Genomic DNA, 20,965 nt, shown 5'->3' on the forward strand with positions numbered 1-20,965 from the left:
CCGACGGATAATTATGAATTAGAGTCTCTTATTTTATCGCTGCAAAACGACAAAGCCCCAGGTATCGATGGCCTAAGCAATGCACTATTAAAAGAAATTAAGGATGTTATCATACCGCCTTTAGTTGCCATATTCAATTTAAGTATTCAGACTGGTATTTTCCCCGAAAGTTGGAAGATGGCGTGTATCAAACCTATTTATAAAAGTGGGCCTAAGGACTCCCCGCAGAACTATCGACCAATCTCCTTGCTGACAGCATTCTCAAAACTACTTGAGAAGGTGGTTAGTAGAAGACTAACTAAATTTATTGAAGCAAATAATCTAATCTCCCCGAGGCAATTCGGCTTTAGAAGTGGAATGTCGACGGAAGATGCTGTCTCCTTGTTTACTTCTACAGTAGCTGCACATCTTGATGCTCATAAAGCCAGTATTGCTGTATTCCTAGACCTATCCAAGGCGTTTGACACAGTCTCAATTCCAATACTCCTAGAGAAGTTGGAATCTCAATTTGGTATAAGGGGAATTGCACTTAATTGGTTTCGAAGCTACCTGACAGGTAGAAAACAGTGTGTTAGAGTCAGTGTTTACGACAGTGCTCAGGAAACAGTCAATTTTGGCGTGCCGCAAGGGAGTATCCTTGGACCTACGCTTTTTATTATGTACATAAATGACATAAATACTAATGTCGATGGCGAAATAGTTTGTTATGCAGATGACACAGCAATAATTTATGAAGGAACTACTTGGGCAGAGGTGTTTAGTAAAACTGAAATAGGAATGAGACGTGTATTAGCTTGGTTGCGTGATAATCTCCTTACGCTTAACTCGTTAAAAACCAATTACATTTGTTTTCATAAAACAGCTACTTCTGCCCCTAGCCCAACATTGCAGTTGGAGCTGCATGCTTCTGACTGTGATCGAAACCGGTGTAGCTGTGTAGTGCTGGCCAGGGCTGTCGTTGTGAAATATCTGGGAGTCCTTATTGATCAAAATTTAAACTTTAAAGCACACATTAAATCTCTTTCTGGTCGTGTACGCAAAATTATAAATATTATGAAACTTCTTCGGCTCTCAGCATCACTAGCAACCTTGCGGTCCGTATACTTTGCCCTTTGTCAGTCAATTATTACCTATTGCTTAACTTCCTGGGGTAGTGCCGCGAAAACGCATATTATTCAGCTTGAACGAGCCCAACGATCAGTACTAAAAACTATGCTAAAGAAACCTTTCAAATATCCTACCGACAAACTTTATCAGGAATGTAAAGTGCTTACCGTACGTCAATTATATATTTTAAAAGTAACTCTAAAATTACACCGGTCAGTAATATCTTCGAAAGAATATAAAATATTGCTCAATCGTCGGACTTTCAAGATTCCTATGCCTAAAATTAAAACTTGTTTTGCTAGGCGCTTCAGTCCATATGCTGAATCATTCATTTATAATAAAGTTGTTAGAACATGTGACATTAAGCATTGTTCCGTTAAACAAGCCAAAGTGAAAATTGTAGCATGGCTTGCTTCCTTAGGTTACGATGCAACAGAGAAACTTTTCCTGCATTTAAAATAAGGGCACTCTGTTACTACTTTTCATTTTGTTTGTTTTGTTTTGTTTTTAAACATTCACTTAGATATTAATGCAACGCAACTAAATTACTTCGTAGACACACACATCCTTATCTTTAACTTTATTTTTGTAATCTTAGAATAGCTGTTAAACTTAATATTTACGCTTAATGTTATACCTAATAATTGTAATACTGTTAGCTTTAATTTAACCGAGTGTCAAATAAAATTGTAAATGGAATATTGTCAACGCAAACTAGGTACCCACGACACAGGATTACCTAGTGTGGGTACCACCAGACACAGGGAAATTATTGTATAAGACTATATTTTGTTAATTAAATATTTTTCATTTTCATTTTCATTTTCAATATGAGAATGTGCTGACATAAATCTCGGCGAATGGCTACTAAACAATAATCGCGTAGTTAGGTATTTGAAACAGTAGTTCAACACGGTCGATCATAGCTCAGAAGTTATAATTACTCATTGATTATATCAAAAGTTTCAATTTTAGGGTTCCGTACCTCAAAAGAAAAAACGCGACCCTTTATTTATAGGAGGATCACTTTGTTGTCTGTCTATCTGTCTGTCATGATTGTCAAGAAAAACCTATAGGATAATCCCGTTGACCTAGATTCTAGAATCATGTTTGGCAGGTAGGTAGTCTTAAGCACAAGTAAAGGAAAAAATCCGAAAACCGTGAATTTATGATTACATCACAAAAAAATGTTCATGAACAAATAATAAGTGTTTTCAATTTTCAAAGTACCAACCAACCAAACTGTACCACGTGGGGTATCATAATATGAAAAAGCTTTACTTTTATCTAAAATAAATTTTTACTATTTTTTTAACCCCCGACCCAAAAAGAGTAAGTTTGACGTGTGTATCTGTGTATCGTAGCTCCTAAACTAATGAAACGATTTTAATTTAGTTTTTTTTGTTTGAAAGGTGGCTTGATCAAGAATGTTCTTATCTACAATCCAAGAAAATCGGTTAAGCCGTTTAAAACTTATTAGCTCCTTTCTAGTTACTGTAACCTACACTTGTCGGGGGTGTTATAAATTTTTAATTTACACTTGTATGCATAATAGTTTTGATTTATAGTGCAAAATGGCGGAAAAAATACCCGAGTACGGAACCCTCGAGTGCGAGTTTGACTCGCATTTGGCTGGTTTTTTATTTTTTATTTTCTTCTGAAATTCTAATTGCCTTATTTTTCTTTTTCGTCATCAATAATAATTGTGTTAGGTAAGTGTAGTTCAGCTTAAAATGTTTACTCACTACTGAAAGGGAAATCTGATGATCTGGGTCTACATCGTTCCTGTTGTAAAAACCAATACTGGCTTCCTCATTTTTAAGTGTTCGCTGTCTTATACAACCGATAATAATACGAAACTAGGTTGTTATTGGATTTTTGGATTAAACATTAGGATATTACATCTTGTTTTAAATGAACATGCACGAGGTCAATGCCAATGCAATGTCGTCACTTTCCGAATATAATATAACCAGTACCTACTTCCCTCGATGTCTTGCGAGTTCTTCTCGTGAGACCTCAGGAATGACACCTATCGAGATAAGTTTGGGAACTAAATCAATGTCTAAATAGGTACATTTCATCAATATAGAGCTGTTTCCGAGGAACCTACATAATATACTAGAATTGCTCGTTCAAAGAATAGAATATGACGAAGAAAATCTCGATATGAAATCAAAGTGAATCGAATCAAATGATTAAGTAAGTAGAAATTATAACTTTGTAGGCCGGAGAGATGAATTGGGCAACTATGATTTTCTCCCCGAATATTTTTTCATAAATAAAGACATACCTACTTAATTTAAGTGAATAGATATTTACTTGCATTACTTACTATTATATATAATATTATTAAAAAGAATGCAAACACGGGGCAAAAAAAAACCTTCTAATAAACTAACAAAATATAAAGACAATGAGAGATGATGATGAAAGCTGTTCTTAGCCTACGTAAAAACTAAACTTTTAGGCCTAGTGATTAATCAACCCAACGTTGAGTTCAAACCTCTCAAGAAGCTTGACCCATTAATTGTTTATAAAGCATTTCAAACGCATTAAATTAACGCGTATAAATTTTGAGAATATCTCAATTAAAAAAAAAAAAAACTAAACATAATCTGATCATTGAACTATAGCACGGTTCATAAACAGAAATTCCAATGGCAGCTGGAATGGGCGATATACAAACGTGGCAATAACTCCAACACTTGCGTTAGCGATAAAGCAGAAATCGAAAAAGAATGAGAAAGAAAAAGAAAATAATCAGAACTTTCATAAAAAGAGTTTGAATGTAATAAAGGAAACCGTCAAATAATAAGATGGTATAATAAGGGTCTCTTAGAGTAAGATCCCCGAGACCCCAAACCTACGTCTTTTTAGCAATGCTGAAATTCTGAAAATTAGTAGTCTAATGAGTATAATATAGTTAAGAAAATATGGATACTTGCTAACCTCAAAACGGATCCTTTTCGCAGGTAGCAGGTACTCTACAAACCTTACGAAACTACAATAAAGTGGCAAAGATTTTTAACCCCCGATCCAAAAAGAGGGTTGTTATAAGTTTGACGTGTGTATCTTTGTACATCTGTGTATCTGTCTGTTGCATCGTAGCTCCTAAATTAATGAACTGATTTTGATCTAGTTTTTTTTTTTGTTTAAAAGGTGGCTTGATCGAGAGTGTTTTTAGCTATAATTCAAGAAAATCGGTTCAGCCGTTTGAAACTTGTCAGCTCTTTTCTAATTACTGTAACCTTCACTTGTCGGGATTGTTACAAATTTTTAATTTACACTTGTATACATAAATATATACATATTGGACAATACATTATATTTTCCAGACCCGTCCCGTGGGTCAGAATTTCTGCTTGACCCTTTAAAGGTCTCTTGAAAATGAGATGTATGCCGATTTCTCAAAAGTTTTCGAACCGATTTGCATATTTTTTTTATCAATATAGGAAATTGACGAGATGGTTTCATATTTTTTCGGATTCAACTCCTTAATCCTGATGCTGCAAGGCTACTGGCCGCTTAAGTTATCAAGATTCAGGAACTGTTGATAGTGAAATAATATTGTAGGTACCAAGCAACTACTTACTTCATGATTGAACTCTTAGTCCAAATCCTGACCTGATGATGCAGAAGTACTGCACTCCTAAGCCGTGGAGATTTAGGAAGATTTGGGATGTTTTGCTGGTGAATTGAAATTTTAACTTCATGATTGAATGCTAAACCCTAACCCTCAATCCTGATAATGTAGGATACTACACTCTTATAAGTCTCCTAAGAGGTAAGTACGAAATCGTTGAATGGTACCTACTAGCGACAATACTAATTCACCATCAACAGTTAGTAAATCCTCATGGCTTAGGAGTGCAGTACCCTGCATCACTATGTTTGAGGGTTGGGATTTGAAGGTCAACCATGAAATCGCTGCTGGGCACCTAAAATATTGCCTAGTTCACTATCCTGTACATAGTTCCTGAACCTCCATATCTTGGGCGGACAGTAACTCGACAGAAACAAGATTAAGGAGTTGGATCCAAAAAAAAAAAAAAAATGGAACATCTCGCTAACTTCCTCTGCTGATTAAAAAAAATTGCAAATCGGTCAGAAAACCTCCGAAAATCGATGTGCACCTCATTTTTCAAAGGTCTGGCGGAAGTTCTGACCCGCGGGACGAATCTGGCAACTGAATGTTTTTTTTTTAAATCAGTATCAGCGTTGTTAAGATTTTTTGTACCTTTACTCTTAACCTGGTAGCTGTGAAAAGGCCCCGTTTTCAAGATAGCAAGTATCAATTTTTTAACTTCATAATAGATTCCTTCTAATTTTCAAATTTTCAGCTTCGCTGAATTAAGAGGATCATTGTCAACGATCCCCCGTCGATTTCCTACGTATGATATTATTGTTCTCATCTCTATCTGCCCTGGTTCGTGTATTCTCGGTTCCTAGATCGGTGCATTTGTGATAACCAATTCTAATTGCTGTGATTGGCTGAATTTACCATGTTCTTGCTGCGACAGTGAGTTTGAGCCACTAGCGGAACAATGTTAGCCGGTCAGAAATGATTGCAATTAGTCAACCTGTATGACGTCCGTGTTCTGTTTTTGATTACAAAAAAGAAAAAATTGTTGTTGCAATCATCAATTTTAGCAAATAGTGAAAGAGAGTCGACCAATCAGAGGTCACAACTACCGTCACACTTTCTGTGAAACTATGGCAGTAGGCTTACCGAGTAATGAAAACAATTTTTCATTCTGTAATGTCATGTGGCAAGTAGGGTTGCCACCTGCCTCTTTTTGATTTACAGGCTACCACCATCAAAAATACGGGGTTTAGATTTGAAGAAATTTAAAAATTTGAAGTATTTGAAGAAATAGGCGGTGGTTCTCTCTGAAATGCATGGAAAGCCTATTTAGATATTTCAGTTTATTTGTAAGTTTTGTATTTTTTCTCTGTATGTTGCCGTGTCTTGATTGGTGAACTGTGTTTGCAATGTGATTTTAAATAAAAGATTTATTTATTTAAATAGCTTTTAAAAACTCTAGTTTTGTAAAGCAAAATGTTATACATTTCATGCATACAATCTTTGCATTTTAACTTAAATTTACATTTAACTTGTAATTCCACCTTCACAGTATCAATACTATGGCCGTAGCCAGGAATCGATTTCGGGAGAGGTTTTATCAGGGCCGGAACTGAATCCTGTCATGAGGAAAAAAACATTCGCTCAACTTTATGGGCTAATTACCTGGTTAGTGGAATTTCGCCTTTCAATTTGACAGTGAGATAAAATACAACAATAAAAAAGCGCGAGCGCAGTGAGCGTAAGTGTTTTTGGTTCAATTACAGAAAGAATTAAAGTGAAAGGGAAACGAGTTTAGCCATAGCAAGATTTTATTTTTAAAACTCCCTATCCATACTAATATTACAAATACGACAGTATATCTATTTGCCTATCTATTTGTTACCCTTTCACGGCCCATCTTCTTTACCAAAATTTTTGTACTTACTATTCAGAGGTAACTTGCATCCCAGACATAAACTTTTTAGCCCGGAAAATCCCCCACGGAATTTTTACAACTCTAAATTCATGCAAACGAAATTGCGGGGCTTACACCAAGTAATACAAATTCAAAGCGCGAGTGAAGTGAGCGCGAAATGTTTGATATATTTCCAAAAAAAAATTGGTAAGCAAATGCAAGAAATAGTGTAAGTATTATTTTAGGCTTAGGTTTTTGACGGCTTCCCAGGCGCAGTCGCCATTTCTAAATTTCTGGTCTGGTGGGAGGCTTCGGTCATGGCTAGTTATATGGTTAGTATGGCCCTAACGGCCAAGAAATTAGACTGCATCATCACTTGCCACTAGAAAAGATTAAAGTCACGGGCTAACTTGTATAAAAAAAGGCTAACATCCTCAAACCAAGCCCCGCCGCCTTGGCTACGACCATGATCAATATCGAGTGGGTTTCGGCTACGCATTGCCGCAAAAGGAAAATATTCTTTCTACTGGACATAACGTCAGTGTTCGGTTTCGCCAGCCAAGTGCGAGTCAGACTCACGCACCGAGGGTTCCGATTCGGGTATTTTTTTCGACATTTTACACGAGAAATCAAAAACTGTTATGCATTAAAAAAAATATGCATAAAAATAAATAAAAATCTGTTTTAGAATGAACAGGTAAAGCCCTTTCATATGATAACCCACTTGATATATGTAGTTATCTTACTTTGAAAATTGAAAATACTAATATTTGTTCATGAACACATGACAGACGGATAGAAGGACAGATGGACAGACGGACAGACGGAAAGACAGACAGACTGATAGACAACGAAGTGATCCTATAAGAGTTTTTTTTGCTTTTGAGTTACGGAACCCTAAAAATATTTAGTTTTATTTGCCCCGTATTTTATTTTCATAATTACCGGTTTCTCTATCCTGACATACGGGGTAACCAGTAAAATACGGGGCCTCTGGCAACCCTATTCGGAAAACACTGTCACATTCAAGTTAATGTCAAATATTTTGTTTTCAATTACAGAAAGCTGCATCAATCATTATTACAATATTTTCTTTGTTGTGATTGGCTGAATTTTTGAGTTTCAGCCAATAAACAGACTGTTTGCCAATTAAACGTCATAACAATATAAATGCCAGAAAGTTTAACCAAATAAAACAAACTTAATGAGAACCTAGTGAGAATGCAAACGGCACACAATTTATAATACATATTATGTTAGTCGTATATAATAGATATTATAGTAGTCGTTCACTTTGGTAATAGTCAGATTGTCATCAGTAAAATTGATATTGGTCGATGTATCGTAAATTATTGTTTCGGTGACAAATATTTTTATTATCTATTTATCTTTGAACAGAATGGAATAGAATGAAATGGAATGGAATACAATGATAAATTTTTATTCCTGTAAACTTTTAGGTAAACTTCAAAGTGTTTTTGGATGGTCAGAAAAATTTACCACTGGTTCGGAATGCAGTTCCTACGTTTTCTAGGGTTTCGTACCTCAAAATGAAAAACGGAACTCTTATAGGATCACTTTGTTGTCTATCTCTCTGTCTGTCGTGTGTGTCAAGAAAACCTCTAGGGTACTTCCCGTTGACTCAAAACCATGAAATTTGGCAGGTAACCTAACTGCGTAATTTTGGGTAGTTTTTTTAATCGATAAAGAAAGTTTGCGACATTGTTCAATAAAAAATTTGGATTCCAACTCCTCAATCCTGATGTTGCAGGGGACCTGACTACTAAAGCTAATGGGATTTAAAAAGTGTCGATTATTAATTGATATTGAAGGTATCTATACCAAGTAAACACTTTGTCGTTGACCTCAACCCTGATGCTGTAAGAAATTGCATTCCTAAATCCTGGTGATCCCTCGGGATTTGAAAAGGATAATCCGTTTAAATATTCTTACGTGATACAGAAACAAGTTGCATCCCGGGGACGGGCTATTACGGAGAGGCAACTTTTGTTCTGGGAAATGAAAGGATCGGGATTTTTAAAAACCTAAATCCACGCGAGCGAAGCTGCGGGCATTAGCTAGTTGTAAATATGTTTAGAAGCTACTATAAGATAATAGATAAGGTACTTATTTCCTTATATTTTTAATGTATGGCAGCGCGCGGTTTTAAATTATAAATTGCACGTCCTGTCCTTTTCTGTAATACATTTTTTTCTCAATATCTACCGCTTTATCTCATAGCAAGAGTCTGTAAGACATAATACAGTGAAAATAGTCAAAATATACAATTTTTGCAGTTTCCACGTCAGTACCTGTCGAATTTTTCTAACAGTGTAAGCAGCAGAGCTGAGTTTACCATCAAGTGTTGATATGTGGGTGTTCCATAGAAGCTTTGCATCTAACATTATACCGAGAAACACGGGGTTCTCCTTTATTTTCAACATATGATTATTTATCAATGAATTTATGTCATTTAAGGTCCTGGTATTGGGCAGTGTGAATTCAACACACTTAGATTTCTTTGCATTTGGAAGTAAATTGTTAGCAATAAATCAGAGAGTGACCTGTGATATGGCATTACATATAGTATACATTGTCAAAAATTATAATATTAAAGCTGTGCGTATTGCGTGAGGAATAGGTTGCAAGAGAGTTGCAACTTGCAGGGTTTGATGCATACGCTATTGCCAGCAAACATGAGACATATTTTTATCTACAGGCAACGTCTGAGTAGGTAACGCATACGTCTAACGCAAGTTGAAATGTATTTAGTTAGACCTATCGACAAGTTTGGAGTCGGGTGCAGTCTAAATGTGGCCCGTGTGTTTAGACTGTCCGTTTCTGTCAGTTTCACGTGTCGTCCCCCGCACTTCACCACCCCGCTTGCACAAATCGAGACAGCACGAAATTTTCAAGATTTCTGGGTGTAATTTCTGGTTTTCGTAGTTCCCACATAATTATAACAATATAAAATATATAACGATAATTTTTTTACTACATAATATTCATTAAATTTTCTAGGTCTGTGGTTTTTCCAAATTTCATTAAATTGCTTCGTTGTCTAGAAAAACGAGCACAAAGTTGGGCCTTTTTTTAAAGAAAAATACAAATCTTTGAGCCCCTGTAATTTTAAAACTACATATTTTTAGAAAAATCTAAAACACCACAGACACAGATATTAGTTTCTAGACTATGTCTGCAAAATTTCATGGACTTTGGTTGCTTAATATTCAAATGAAATGGGAACTACGATTGTATGGAGTAAGTGACGGAGAGAGCTCTGTTAATGACGTACGTAAGTCTGGGGGCTCTAAGATCTTGGACCATTGCATTTATATAACGAAAATATTAATTTAACTTTTATTGTATTTATTTTCTTAATACTTAGTTACCTAATGTGAGCTTTATAGAAAAATCGATTTTTTAATTTCTCATAGTAAACTGGATCAAAATCTTTGCATGCGATTTACTAACACCAAAGCTATAGAAATATAAATTAGTTATCACCAATATATAAGAACATTAATCTGAAGCAGATAGTTAAGTAGATCAAATAGAATATTGGAAACATACAGCACCATGACATTGTACCTATTGCAGATACTGGAATTAAGTTCAATACTAAACAGGGCTCGCTGGTTATTTCCTTAAGTTATTGTAGAAATAATGTGCTCCTGAATCCTGATTACCTTGAAAATGTATTGACCGCCACATCAATATCGTAAAAGAATTCCGCCAGTCCGTCAACCTCCGAATCCGGTGTCAGCGAGGGAGGTAATGTGGCTGTCGGCGAGGCCCCATCGGCCGAATGAGCCGCGCAATTAAAGAGCACAGGTTCCGTTTGCACCATGGGCAACATTGTTACAGATTACACCAAATTCTTACACTAGCACCAGTATCAAAACTAAAATATACATGAAAAAACTTTGAACACAATATATATCTGCATCCAAACACACACTGCATTGCGCCACGCTCGCTGCGACGCTATTTTCCAAGCAGATTTTTTCAATGTCTTTTAACAATTCAATGAGTACCGAGATGTATAGGCGTCACAATTTGTAGTTTTACAGAATTGAATAATCAGAACATGCACCGACTTTATTACGCAGCTAATAAAGTAATGTAATTCTCTATCGATGCTCGTGCGAAACGTTCGCTACAAAACGACGATGAAAGTCAACTGAAAGACGAGACATACATATACATACATCCTTGTCTACTTCACAAATTATCAACACGGTGCGACGGCGGCAGCGCGATACGACACGCAGTGCCGGCGCGACGGTGCGGGGCTGTAGCTGCAGACTGGCTCAGCTCCGCCGTATCGCCGCTACGCTCACTCCCACGTCATTTTCATCTCGATTTTGTTTCGGTCTCACTCGTTAACTCGACGGCCCTACGCTTTGTCGAGTGGAAACGATCTTGCACGAAACAATATTATTGGAATTCAGATAAACAATTTTATTAACTTATAACAATCTATTAAAACATGATTAAAATGTATTAACTATTTAATTTATCTACTAAAGGTCGGACCAAATGTACATAGAAATGTGGCTTTACAATGTTTCAGTCCTCAATTATTTAATCTTTACTGTTAATAGTCAAGTATTTAATAATAAAGATAATATCAAGACCTTATTTTTCTCCTTTTTAACAAACAACAGTTTATCGTATGATATAACTACGTCAGAAGACGAGGCTAGCACTGAATAGTTAGATATCTATAGACATGAAAGTGAAATGGAACAGTATTCGTGTCAAGTGCACAATTTAGATAACAAGGTCAACGTATTGCATAACTTATTTTAGTATTAATGCCTATTTGAGAATATCCACTTTTTATTGCAGTTGATGTCAAATTGAAGCATTAAGAACAAATAGATAATAATATGTTTATCCTATAGACACGATAGAGTTAGTTACTAGACTCACATCAAGCTCAATATTCATTAGTTCCACCTATAGACCATGACTTACTTTTAACATAATACGTATATTGTGATGATTACGCAATGATTTTCATTAATTATATCAACAAAGAGGAAAGATAACTTTTTGCGCTCTCATAAGCAGAAGTGATACAAATCATTTTAATTAATAAAGTAAATTCGAAATATGTATTGTTTACTTAAGTACAAAATACAAATTCAAGTATTACGAACGAAGCAGTAGAGGAAGAGCAAGCACGCGCGGCGTGTGCAGATATCGGTGCAAGCGGCCCCGCGGATGTGTGTCAGTGGGTCACGGCAATGACGTGGCACACGGCCGCGCCGAGCCGCGCACTTCATTCTAATTCCGCTTCGCCGGTGTCTTCGCATCTACTGCCCATTTATGCCCTAATATGTTAACCTGTCCATTTGACACATCGTTCACATACCCTTTTACATAGATGCTTCAAGCCAAACCACGGCTGACATTGACCGACTGAGGAGCAATGATACAATCACGTGACTACATTTGACTAATGAATTCAATTATGATCAAGAAAATCCACTTACATTAAAGAAAGTAATTATTTTTACATGTTAGACTACCGAATCTTTAAATACTAGTAGTCCAATATGAGTATCGTCATCTCGAGTCTCGATTTTAAAACGGTTGTGAGTAATAATATATATTGAAATAAGAATCTTGCATTTTCGATATTAACGCATATTAGGTCACTGATGCAAAAGGACACACTCTGTCTCGGGGGAAATCTTTAATATAATGAAATGAAATGAGTAATGAGACCTAAAGTGGCAAATATATTGCTGTGGGACCAAGTGGTACAAGTAACACGATATTGAAAATCAATGAAAGTAGTCGAGAAGACAAGATTTTATTAAGAGCGTGATATTTCGGCGTCGTACAGGGTCAGGACGTATCAAACGCACAATAGTCTGTTTAACGAGGAAATCCTTGTACAAATCCTTTTCTTTAAGTCGTTAAGTCAAGTGTCGTAAAGTCTTATTCGTGTTGAAGCTACTTATCGATAATGCCTGTCAATTAAGTTTCACAATCCATGACTGCGTTTGCGTCGCTGACTTGCTCAGTTGTAACGGTCAGTTCCATGAATGACACAACCACGATCCTAGATACTCACTGGTATACTATATTACTCATTGGTATTCCTAAAATTCTCCGTCAAATACAATGCATCATCTATTTTATACGTAATAATTATTGCCTTAAGGAAAGGCAACAAGGACTTCTCTAAATTTTATTTGAATATAATTTACACATAAAATTATAATATTATGGTTTTGTGTTGTGTTCGGTATTTTTTAGAATTTTACCTTGTATCATTGTCCATAAGATTGGTTTGTGTTTTTGAATGCAAAATGTTACCACCATGCGGCCATGTTGCGAATGTTGTTATGAATTATTTTGTTCCTGGGCATGTATTCTTTCTTCTATCAACGATTATGTTGCATAATACAATTACCTTGCAACTGATACAGCCAGGGTTAAATAATCCAGCAAAATGTGTGCCATTAGTCACAGCAATCTATGAACTAACCAACTTAACTCAGCAAATTTTGAACCAGAAAATGTTGTCATAATTTCGATCATTACTGATTTCATTTTTGATTCCGCATCGATGAAGCATCATATTTATTATGATGAGGTTTAATTAATATTTTATTTAATTGCAACTGCTGATTTCGGCATGGCAGTGCCTATTCATCATTTATTAACAGTCTGTTCTAATAAATACAAACGTCTCAATTAGTGCCCAAACCCAGAAATGAATTTAGAAGTATAATATTCAACTGATATATAGAAGAATTCATTGAACAGTGTTATTTACTTAATGACCGATACAAACAGTCCCTCTAGACACGAAGAGTGAAACACTAGCAGAAGAAGAGCACGACACACCCAGATTGCGACAAATACATACGATCAATACAAATAGTCTATTAGACAAGTGAAACGTTATAAGTTGATATTTACAAACATTCTGGGCTCTGAAGTCTGATGTACTTACACTTTGAAAGGAAACATTGTAACTACGTCTATTTTTCTGTCACATATTAAGTACCTAGGAGGAGTACCAACTATTAAATTACTTTCTTTAATTCCAAGTAAGTTCGGATCATATTACGTTAAACCTGGCCTGATGACCTTTCTTCAATTGCACATAAGTAAGGTGTTTTAACTTAAATATATCCCGAAAACCTTAAACTCATATGCTCAAAATAAGACGCAACATCCTCAATACGGCTGATTATTGTGATATGTGACCGAAATACAAAGGATTATTTTCATGTCGATGTCATCTATATTGAAATTTTTGCCATGAAGCAAAGGAGATAGATCCGTAACATATTAAACTTTGTAAGCTCACTTGCATCTAATCGTAGCTTCCCAACTACCACAGACTATGCCACAGACGTTGTTGCAACTTTGGTGTGATAATTTTTTTTAACATGGCAAAATTATATTATTATGTGTACACGACTTGTCCGTTTTTCTGTTTTTTTTTTTTTTTTAATATATATTTTTATACGAATGTAAAAAGAAATGATTGATAAAATAGTAGGAACAGAAAGATGAAAAACTTTGGTATCGTCTGCTTGCTTGCTAATCATCCTCAACCTCAAGACACTTTCTGAATCTTCCATTCTTTTATGTCTACGTCTGCCATTTGAGATGGGTTATTCTAAGCCTAAATATGTTGCGCTTGGCGGACCTCGAGTTAAGATTTTTTTATGGTCACGGACCATGAAATGATTGGCAAATTACACATCTATGTTTTAGTTTTTATAGTCAAGTGACAAGTTTTGCATAATGGATAAGTGGAAATTTAACCTTTAAGACTTATTTCTTAATAAGATCATACCCTGCGCCTTCATCCGCGTGGATCGGGGTTTTTTAAACCTTGGGTGGGTACTCTTAATTTTTCAAGATTAGAAGTAACCTTTACCCTTCTTAGGGATGCAAGCTATATCTGTACCTTTTGTCAAAAGCGGTTAAGCGGATGGGCCGTGATAAGGTAACAGACAGACGCCACTTTTGCATTTATAATATTAGTATAGATTCACCTTAGGGGAAAATTGCAATTAATAAAGACATTTAAGTAACTGAACTGTTGCCATTTCTAAATTACCCAATACAGTTCTACAACTGCTGATTTTTATTCTGCGAATAGTGAAAATCATTAGATGCGCTAGGAAGAATCGGGCTGCTACAGCTCGAATTTAATATGGTAAGAGTGCAGTGCAAATGATGTGACTAACTTAAGTACATTCTATACTTAATATTAGTTCTAAATTCTCACATGGTAATATTAAGCCATTACATTATCATGTTTAATTATAGTTAAGTATCAAATTATAATGTGGCGCTTGGAAAAGTGATTTACTAACAACAACATTATTATAAGTAAGCTGTTGTACTAGTCAGACCAGTTTTGAAGTTTTACTGTACGACACTATCTACTTATTTAATGAATAGGTATCGATATTTTTTAATTTAATTCAGTACAAACATAGATTGAACATATTGTAGAATCTTCGACTGGCCAAAATTTAGATTCATACCTACTCTTAGGGTTATACGCATGGTACTTGGTATTTGTTGGTTGGTTATTATTACTTGGTTATTTAGGTACTTACTGGATCAATTAGGTTCAATTATCTGAAATTTCAGCGAACTTAATGGTAGCTTAATGATAATGAATTTTTATGAATAAGGAGCATATCTTATATCTTATTTCTGTTCCTATAAAATTTTAATTACGATTTATATTTAGAAGATACTGCTGACCATTTTTTATGTCTGATGATTTTTGTACTTATCAAATATTTTTATTTAACTAAGTAAGTACTTATTCATCAAATAAAATTTTAGTAATAGGCACTTAGAATCCGACGTTTGAAATTCTGTCTTATAGAAATATATGCAAAAGTGCTATTTTTTGTTATCATAAGTGCTTATGTATTGTTTACGTATTCATTAGGAAAGTAAGAGGCGAGTTTTCCGAGCAGAATCCTCGCAAATGCGTTGCTGCGTCACGTGGGCGGGCAGATCGATTGGGCGGACGACAAACCGAGCGCGTGCGCGAACAAGATCTTAAATATCGACCACAAACTTTTCACCCAACACTTTTGGGGCAGGTTAGGCCTATGCTCTGGGGTCAAGGTCACGTTTCTTCTTCCCGCTGAAATGCTGCACATAATATACTACTTTCAATGTTTCATTAATCTATACTTAATATTATAATTGCGAAACTGTCTGGAAGCTTTTCACAGCCATCTGTTTTACCGATTTTGACGAAAAGTACAGATATAGCTTGCATCCCAGGGAAGTACATAGAATAATTTAGTCCCGGAAAAGCAAAACTTACACGGACAAAGTCGCAGGCATCATCTAATCTAAATAATAAATATAAAAGGAAAAGCTGACTGACTGATCTATCAGCTCAGAGTTTAAACTACTGGACGGATCGGACTGTTTGGAATGCAGACAGCTGTTATCGCGCAGACATCCGCAAAGAGATTTTGAAAATTCAACGCCTAAGGGAGGTAAAACAGAGATTTGGAATTTGCGTAGTCCACGTGGACGAAGTCGCGAGTATAAGCTAGTTTATCTATCTAAGATACATAAAAATATCGTTACGTGTACGGTCGATAGGTTCGGCACGTAAACATATGTTTTAAATACTGCATATATATCTTAAAGAAATAGGTACATGTGTAACCTTTAAGTGCTTATAACTGACGATCATACTCATGAGTAATTTTTGTTTGTGTTATAAAGACGAAAGTTTGTGTACGTGTGTGTGTATGTTTGTTACTCTTTCACGCAAAAACTACTAGATGGATTTGGCTGAAATTTGGAATGCAGATAAATAATATCCTGGATTAGCACATAGGCTTCCCATGGGATTTCGAAAAACTTAAATCCACGCGGACGAAGTCTCGGGAAATCAGCTAGTTTATGATTAGTTTAATTAGCTGCACACGTAAACCTATATTAAAATATTTTTTCTAAGATAAATAGATATTTTTACCTTTCGTGTTCTATTGAAACCGAATATTCGTAATTGGCAATAAAAAAGACGTCATACTGCGTAGGTAATCATAATACCTAATTGAATTGATCATTTATATAATTTCGTATAAAATATCATAGGAAACATAATAAAATAAAGAAATGTTATAAACATTGAGAGCAGTGGGTAGGTGGGCACTTCATTATGAGAAAAGTCAGCTAGCCTGGCTTTAAACCCTAGCTCTGACTCTCGTTTAGTTCATTGACCCAATGTTGACGTTTTATCTATATCTATACTCTATATAATGTTAGGGGTAGGAAAGAGTTCTGTTTGTATATAGATATGATGAAGAAAACCACAATTTGGTTTCTAACAAAACAATCTATTTCTAGGTTAAGTTTTTCACTGAAAGTTCTAAGAATCCAAAATCTTGGGAATAGTTTTAGAGTTACGAATTACATATTTTTGCATTCCTTGAAGCGTTCTGAACTAAATAGAGTTTACAAATTAAAAAATCTTGCGATATTTTTAAATCTTCGATTAATTTAACTGTCGAGTTTATGAGAAAATTTAATTTTCGCAGGAAAATCAAGAGTGGTGGATTGGCCCAGTAGTCCAGGGCCTAAGGGCAGCAAGATATTAGCGGCGGCCAATCGTGATAAAAGTTGGCAATAAAGGAAATTCATTACGTAGTTTTGTACTTGAATATATGATGGATGCTGAGAAAAGGGCGGCTGGTACCTACTTACTAGAGCGTCTAATACTGCAAATTCGCCACTGAAGACGAACGTTTTGTTTCGCTATATTAAAAAATTGGGGTAGATAACGCAATGAAGCAACGGCATTCCTGTAGGAACGGCATTCCGAACCAGAGAGTGGTAAATTATTTTGACGATTCAAAAGCACTTGTAAAAGTTTACTTAAATAAAAATATATTCTATTTTGAAAAAAATGGACTAATTGAATTATTGATGCAATTGACTCTAGCACGAATTGTTTTAAGATCATTTATTTAAAATATCAACAATGCTACGCTATTTTCGAAATTATAGCGTGATTGTATTTATCTTACCTACGCAACGCTACTTTTAGCATAAGGGTCTACCAGAACCAATGGTCACCAAACAAAATGCTGATTTGCGTGACCTGACCTGAACAGACATTCTAGGTACATTGGGAAATCTAGGTGTCCACTCCTTAGGTATTGCTACGAGTCAAATAAGAACAATCCTGCAAGCAGAATAAAGCCCACGGAAACTTTTTCTCTACTAGAGAACTAAAGAGTGAGAAATTGGTTCTCTCGTCAGCGGCGGCGGTGACGGTGACAATTTCTTCTTACTTAACTCCCCAGGATTCGAGCGGTTAGTGTCCAAAACGACGCTTCGCTTCAAAAAAAATTGTCCACAACTGACTGTAAGATCAACTTAAAATCTACCAAATATCTTTCACAAAAGGTTATCTATTTAAAGCTTAAGCCTAAACTCTGTCTATATTTTATTTCGTACGTTGACGGTTGAGATTCACGCAAGCAATCCGGGTACGTTCTACTTAATTGGTTACAAACCATTAAGTACTAATTCGAAATCAATTTATTAATAGACTGCGGGTGTTGCCCACGATATTATGAAACAATGTTACAGGTTGTGCCTCGTGTTTCTCTCGAAGCAAGTAATGCGCGGGAGAAATGCGCGAAGACAACGAAGACTGCGACATCGACGGGCGCGAGTTTCCTTGGCTCGAAATTGATCGCAATCTCACCGTTCATTCAAGGTACTGGAGCCACTGGTGTCGTCATGGCGACCGCCATCCACTGCTGCCGTCCTAACGTCGCCATGATAACTGATACTATTGAATAGCTACTCATTTAAAGTAACTTTATCAACAACATGTGTAACATCCTATTTATCTGACAACCCATTATTCTTAAGAATAAGAAACTCACAAGTATCCGATTATAAGACGACAAGGGGAGGAAAATATTATAGATACTTTTCGAGTAGGTAGGTTTACTTTAAACATACCTATAACTAGCTGATGCCCGCGACTCTGTCCGCATGGATTTAGATTTTTAGACTCCCGTGCGAACTGTTTGATTTTTTTGGGATAATATTAGCCTGTCACTCTGCAGGTCTTTACCTATATTCTCGCTAAAAATTAGGCCAATCCGTTGCCCGTTGCAATGTGATTGAAAGAAGTTGAAGTTGTAATGCATTGCTAGACCGTAATAAGTAGTACGTAATTTTTCGAAAATGAAAACAATTTACAAGCAATTCAAGCCAAGCAGCCTGAAGTAAAATTATCATTGGTCTGATTTCATTTTTTGATCTCAATAAGTATAATATGTAATGTGTAATAGATATCTTTCGAACTTTGTACATACGAAAGATACAGAACAGAATAATTTTAGCTATATCTACGATATTATTTGCTAGAAATGTGGTGAAGTTACAAAAGAGCGAATGAAGCGACCGCTCTAATAATATTGTGAAAGGGAGGTGCATTTTTGTGAACTTTTCGTAAGACGGCGCCCTATGCACTGCTTGAACCACCTTTGGGCCAGCCCTGCCTAAGAAGAATCAATTATGCCTATTTATATGCCCTTGTATAGAAATAATTATTACTTTGAGTAGCTGCAAGGAAGAATGTAATTATATTATTATTTATTCTTAGACATTTCAAATGTCAAATACTGTAAGCATAAGAGTGGCATAACTATTGCTGATGATAAAATACTAAAAACTATGCCTAAATATCACAAATATAACTCAGATTTGCATTTGTTATCAGAGTATCATTCATATTTGTAATATAAGTATAAATAACTATCTTCTGTAATACAGGTTTTCCTAAAGCAGGGACTAAGGAATCTTATGTAACATGCCCTTGTATAAAATTAAATAAATAAATTATCAATTATTATAAATATGCTATATCTTATCAATGCTCAAGAAAAAAAAAGAATTTATATCACTGACCAGATTCAGTGATATTGCATTCAGGCCTGCCTTGGGTGTAAGGCAGAGTAAGGCTTGTCATCCAATAAAAAAAAGATTAACCATCTACCTACTTCATGTTAACATGTAGCAGAAGCTTCCCTAGCATTAAATTTACAGTACAAGGTTATTTAATAGATACTTAATTAAAATACTTTACCTAGCATTTTCACCGGGCAGGACTTGCATAAATGTGGCATGGAGATGATAGGCGCCATTCAACGCCGTATCCTGATGCTCCGTGGCTATTTATGGTTTATGAACGTACTCCTCACAAAAATCTGCAACAATAAATACCTAACTAAATAGTCTTTCATTAACTTTACAATTTAAATTCACTAATTTCATACAAATAGACTTAAAGCCCATGAGCAGCCAGTAGTTATATAGGCTAAAAAAATCTCAATTACACTCCAAAGGGGTAAAAATATTTAGGGAGCCATGTCATAAACCTAGTGGCTTCTACAGATCTCAGGTAAATAGGTCAATGGAGCCTTTTTGACTTATCGAAGCGATTTTAACCATTTATTTATGACTTGTAGAGGCACATGTTCTATGTAATAATACTTCAAGTTATAGTGTCATGAGAAAATAAAAATTTGACTTATAGTTAGATATCAAGCAACAGCTTCACAATTTAACTCCAAGTCTGAACTCCTAAAACCTGATACACTCACTCCTACACCATACGCATACAGCAGGGTACAGCACTCCTAAACCATAAGCATATGCTATACGCTCGATATTTATCGCTTGATATCACTCAATATTTATTGAGTGTGTAGTATAATGTATCACAATCAATATCGTGATCCTGAATCGAGATCCAAGTATTGTGGTAAATATTGAGCGTGTAGCATTTGCCATAGAGATTCAGGAACTGTTCCTGGTGCAATAATATTGTAAATGTATAGACTTTGTTATTGAATTCCAAGTCCGAACTCTTCAATCCTGATGCTGACGGGACAGAATTCCTAAGCATTATGGATTTCGAACGTTTTGCTGGTGAATTGAAATTTTAGCTACCAAGCAATTGACAACTTACACCAAAAACCTTTAAAAAAAAGTTGGTTTTTTAGGGTTCCGAATAACGGAATTATTAATTAATCAAATCATTTTTCAGCGGGGCTCTCCCATACATGATAAAGGAGCCGAAAAAAAAATTTTTTTCTTACCCTAGCATATAGTGTATCGTTGTTTACAAATATATATATTTTTTAATTTATCTTAAAAAATAAGGAAATGGGGGGCCTTCAAAGTTGTCAGTTTTTAACCCCCGACCCAAAAAGAGGGGTGTTATAAGTTTGACGTGTGTATCTGTGTATCTGTCTGTGGCATCGTAGCGCCTAAACGAATGAACCGATTTTAATTTAGTTTTTTTTGTTTGAAAGGTG

At 35.5% G+C, this 20,965-nt stretch overlaps 1 protein-coding gene across 3 annotated transcripts in view; it reads right to left on the bottom strand.

The window, feature by feature from the left end:
- Positions 1 to 10,794, bottom strand: part of LOC123870786 — a 53,911-nt gene extending 43,117 nt beyond the window's left edge. For 2 of the 3 annotated variants that reach the window (XM_045914330.1, XM_045914254.1), the window contains exon 1: positions 10,280 to 10,794. In XM_045914330.1, coding sequence (XP_045770286.1) covers positions 10,280 to 10,449 — 170 coding nt within the window. In that variant the 5' untranslated portion in view covers positions 10,450 to 10,794. The remainder of the gene's footprint in view (positions 1 to 10,279) is intronic. The other variant, XM_045914406.1, reaches the window with a different exon arrangement.
- Between the last annotated feature and the right edge of the window lie 10,171 nt (positions 10,795 to 20,965).

Source organism: Maniola jurtina, chromosome 1, assembly GCF_905333055.1.
Source record: "Maniola jurtina chromosome 1, ilManJurt1.1, whole genome shotgun sequence".
Classification (NCBI taxonomy): Eukaryota; Metazoa; Arthropoda; class Insecta; order Lepidoptera; family Nymphalidae; genus Maniola; species Maniola jurtina.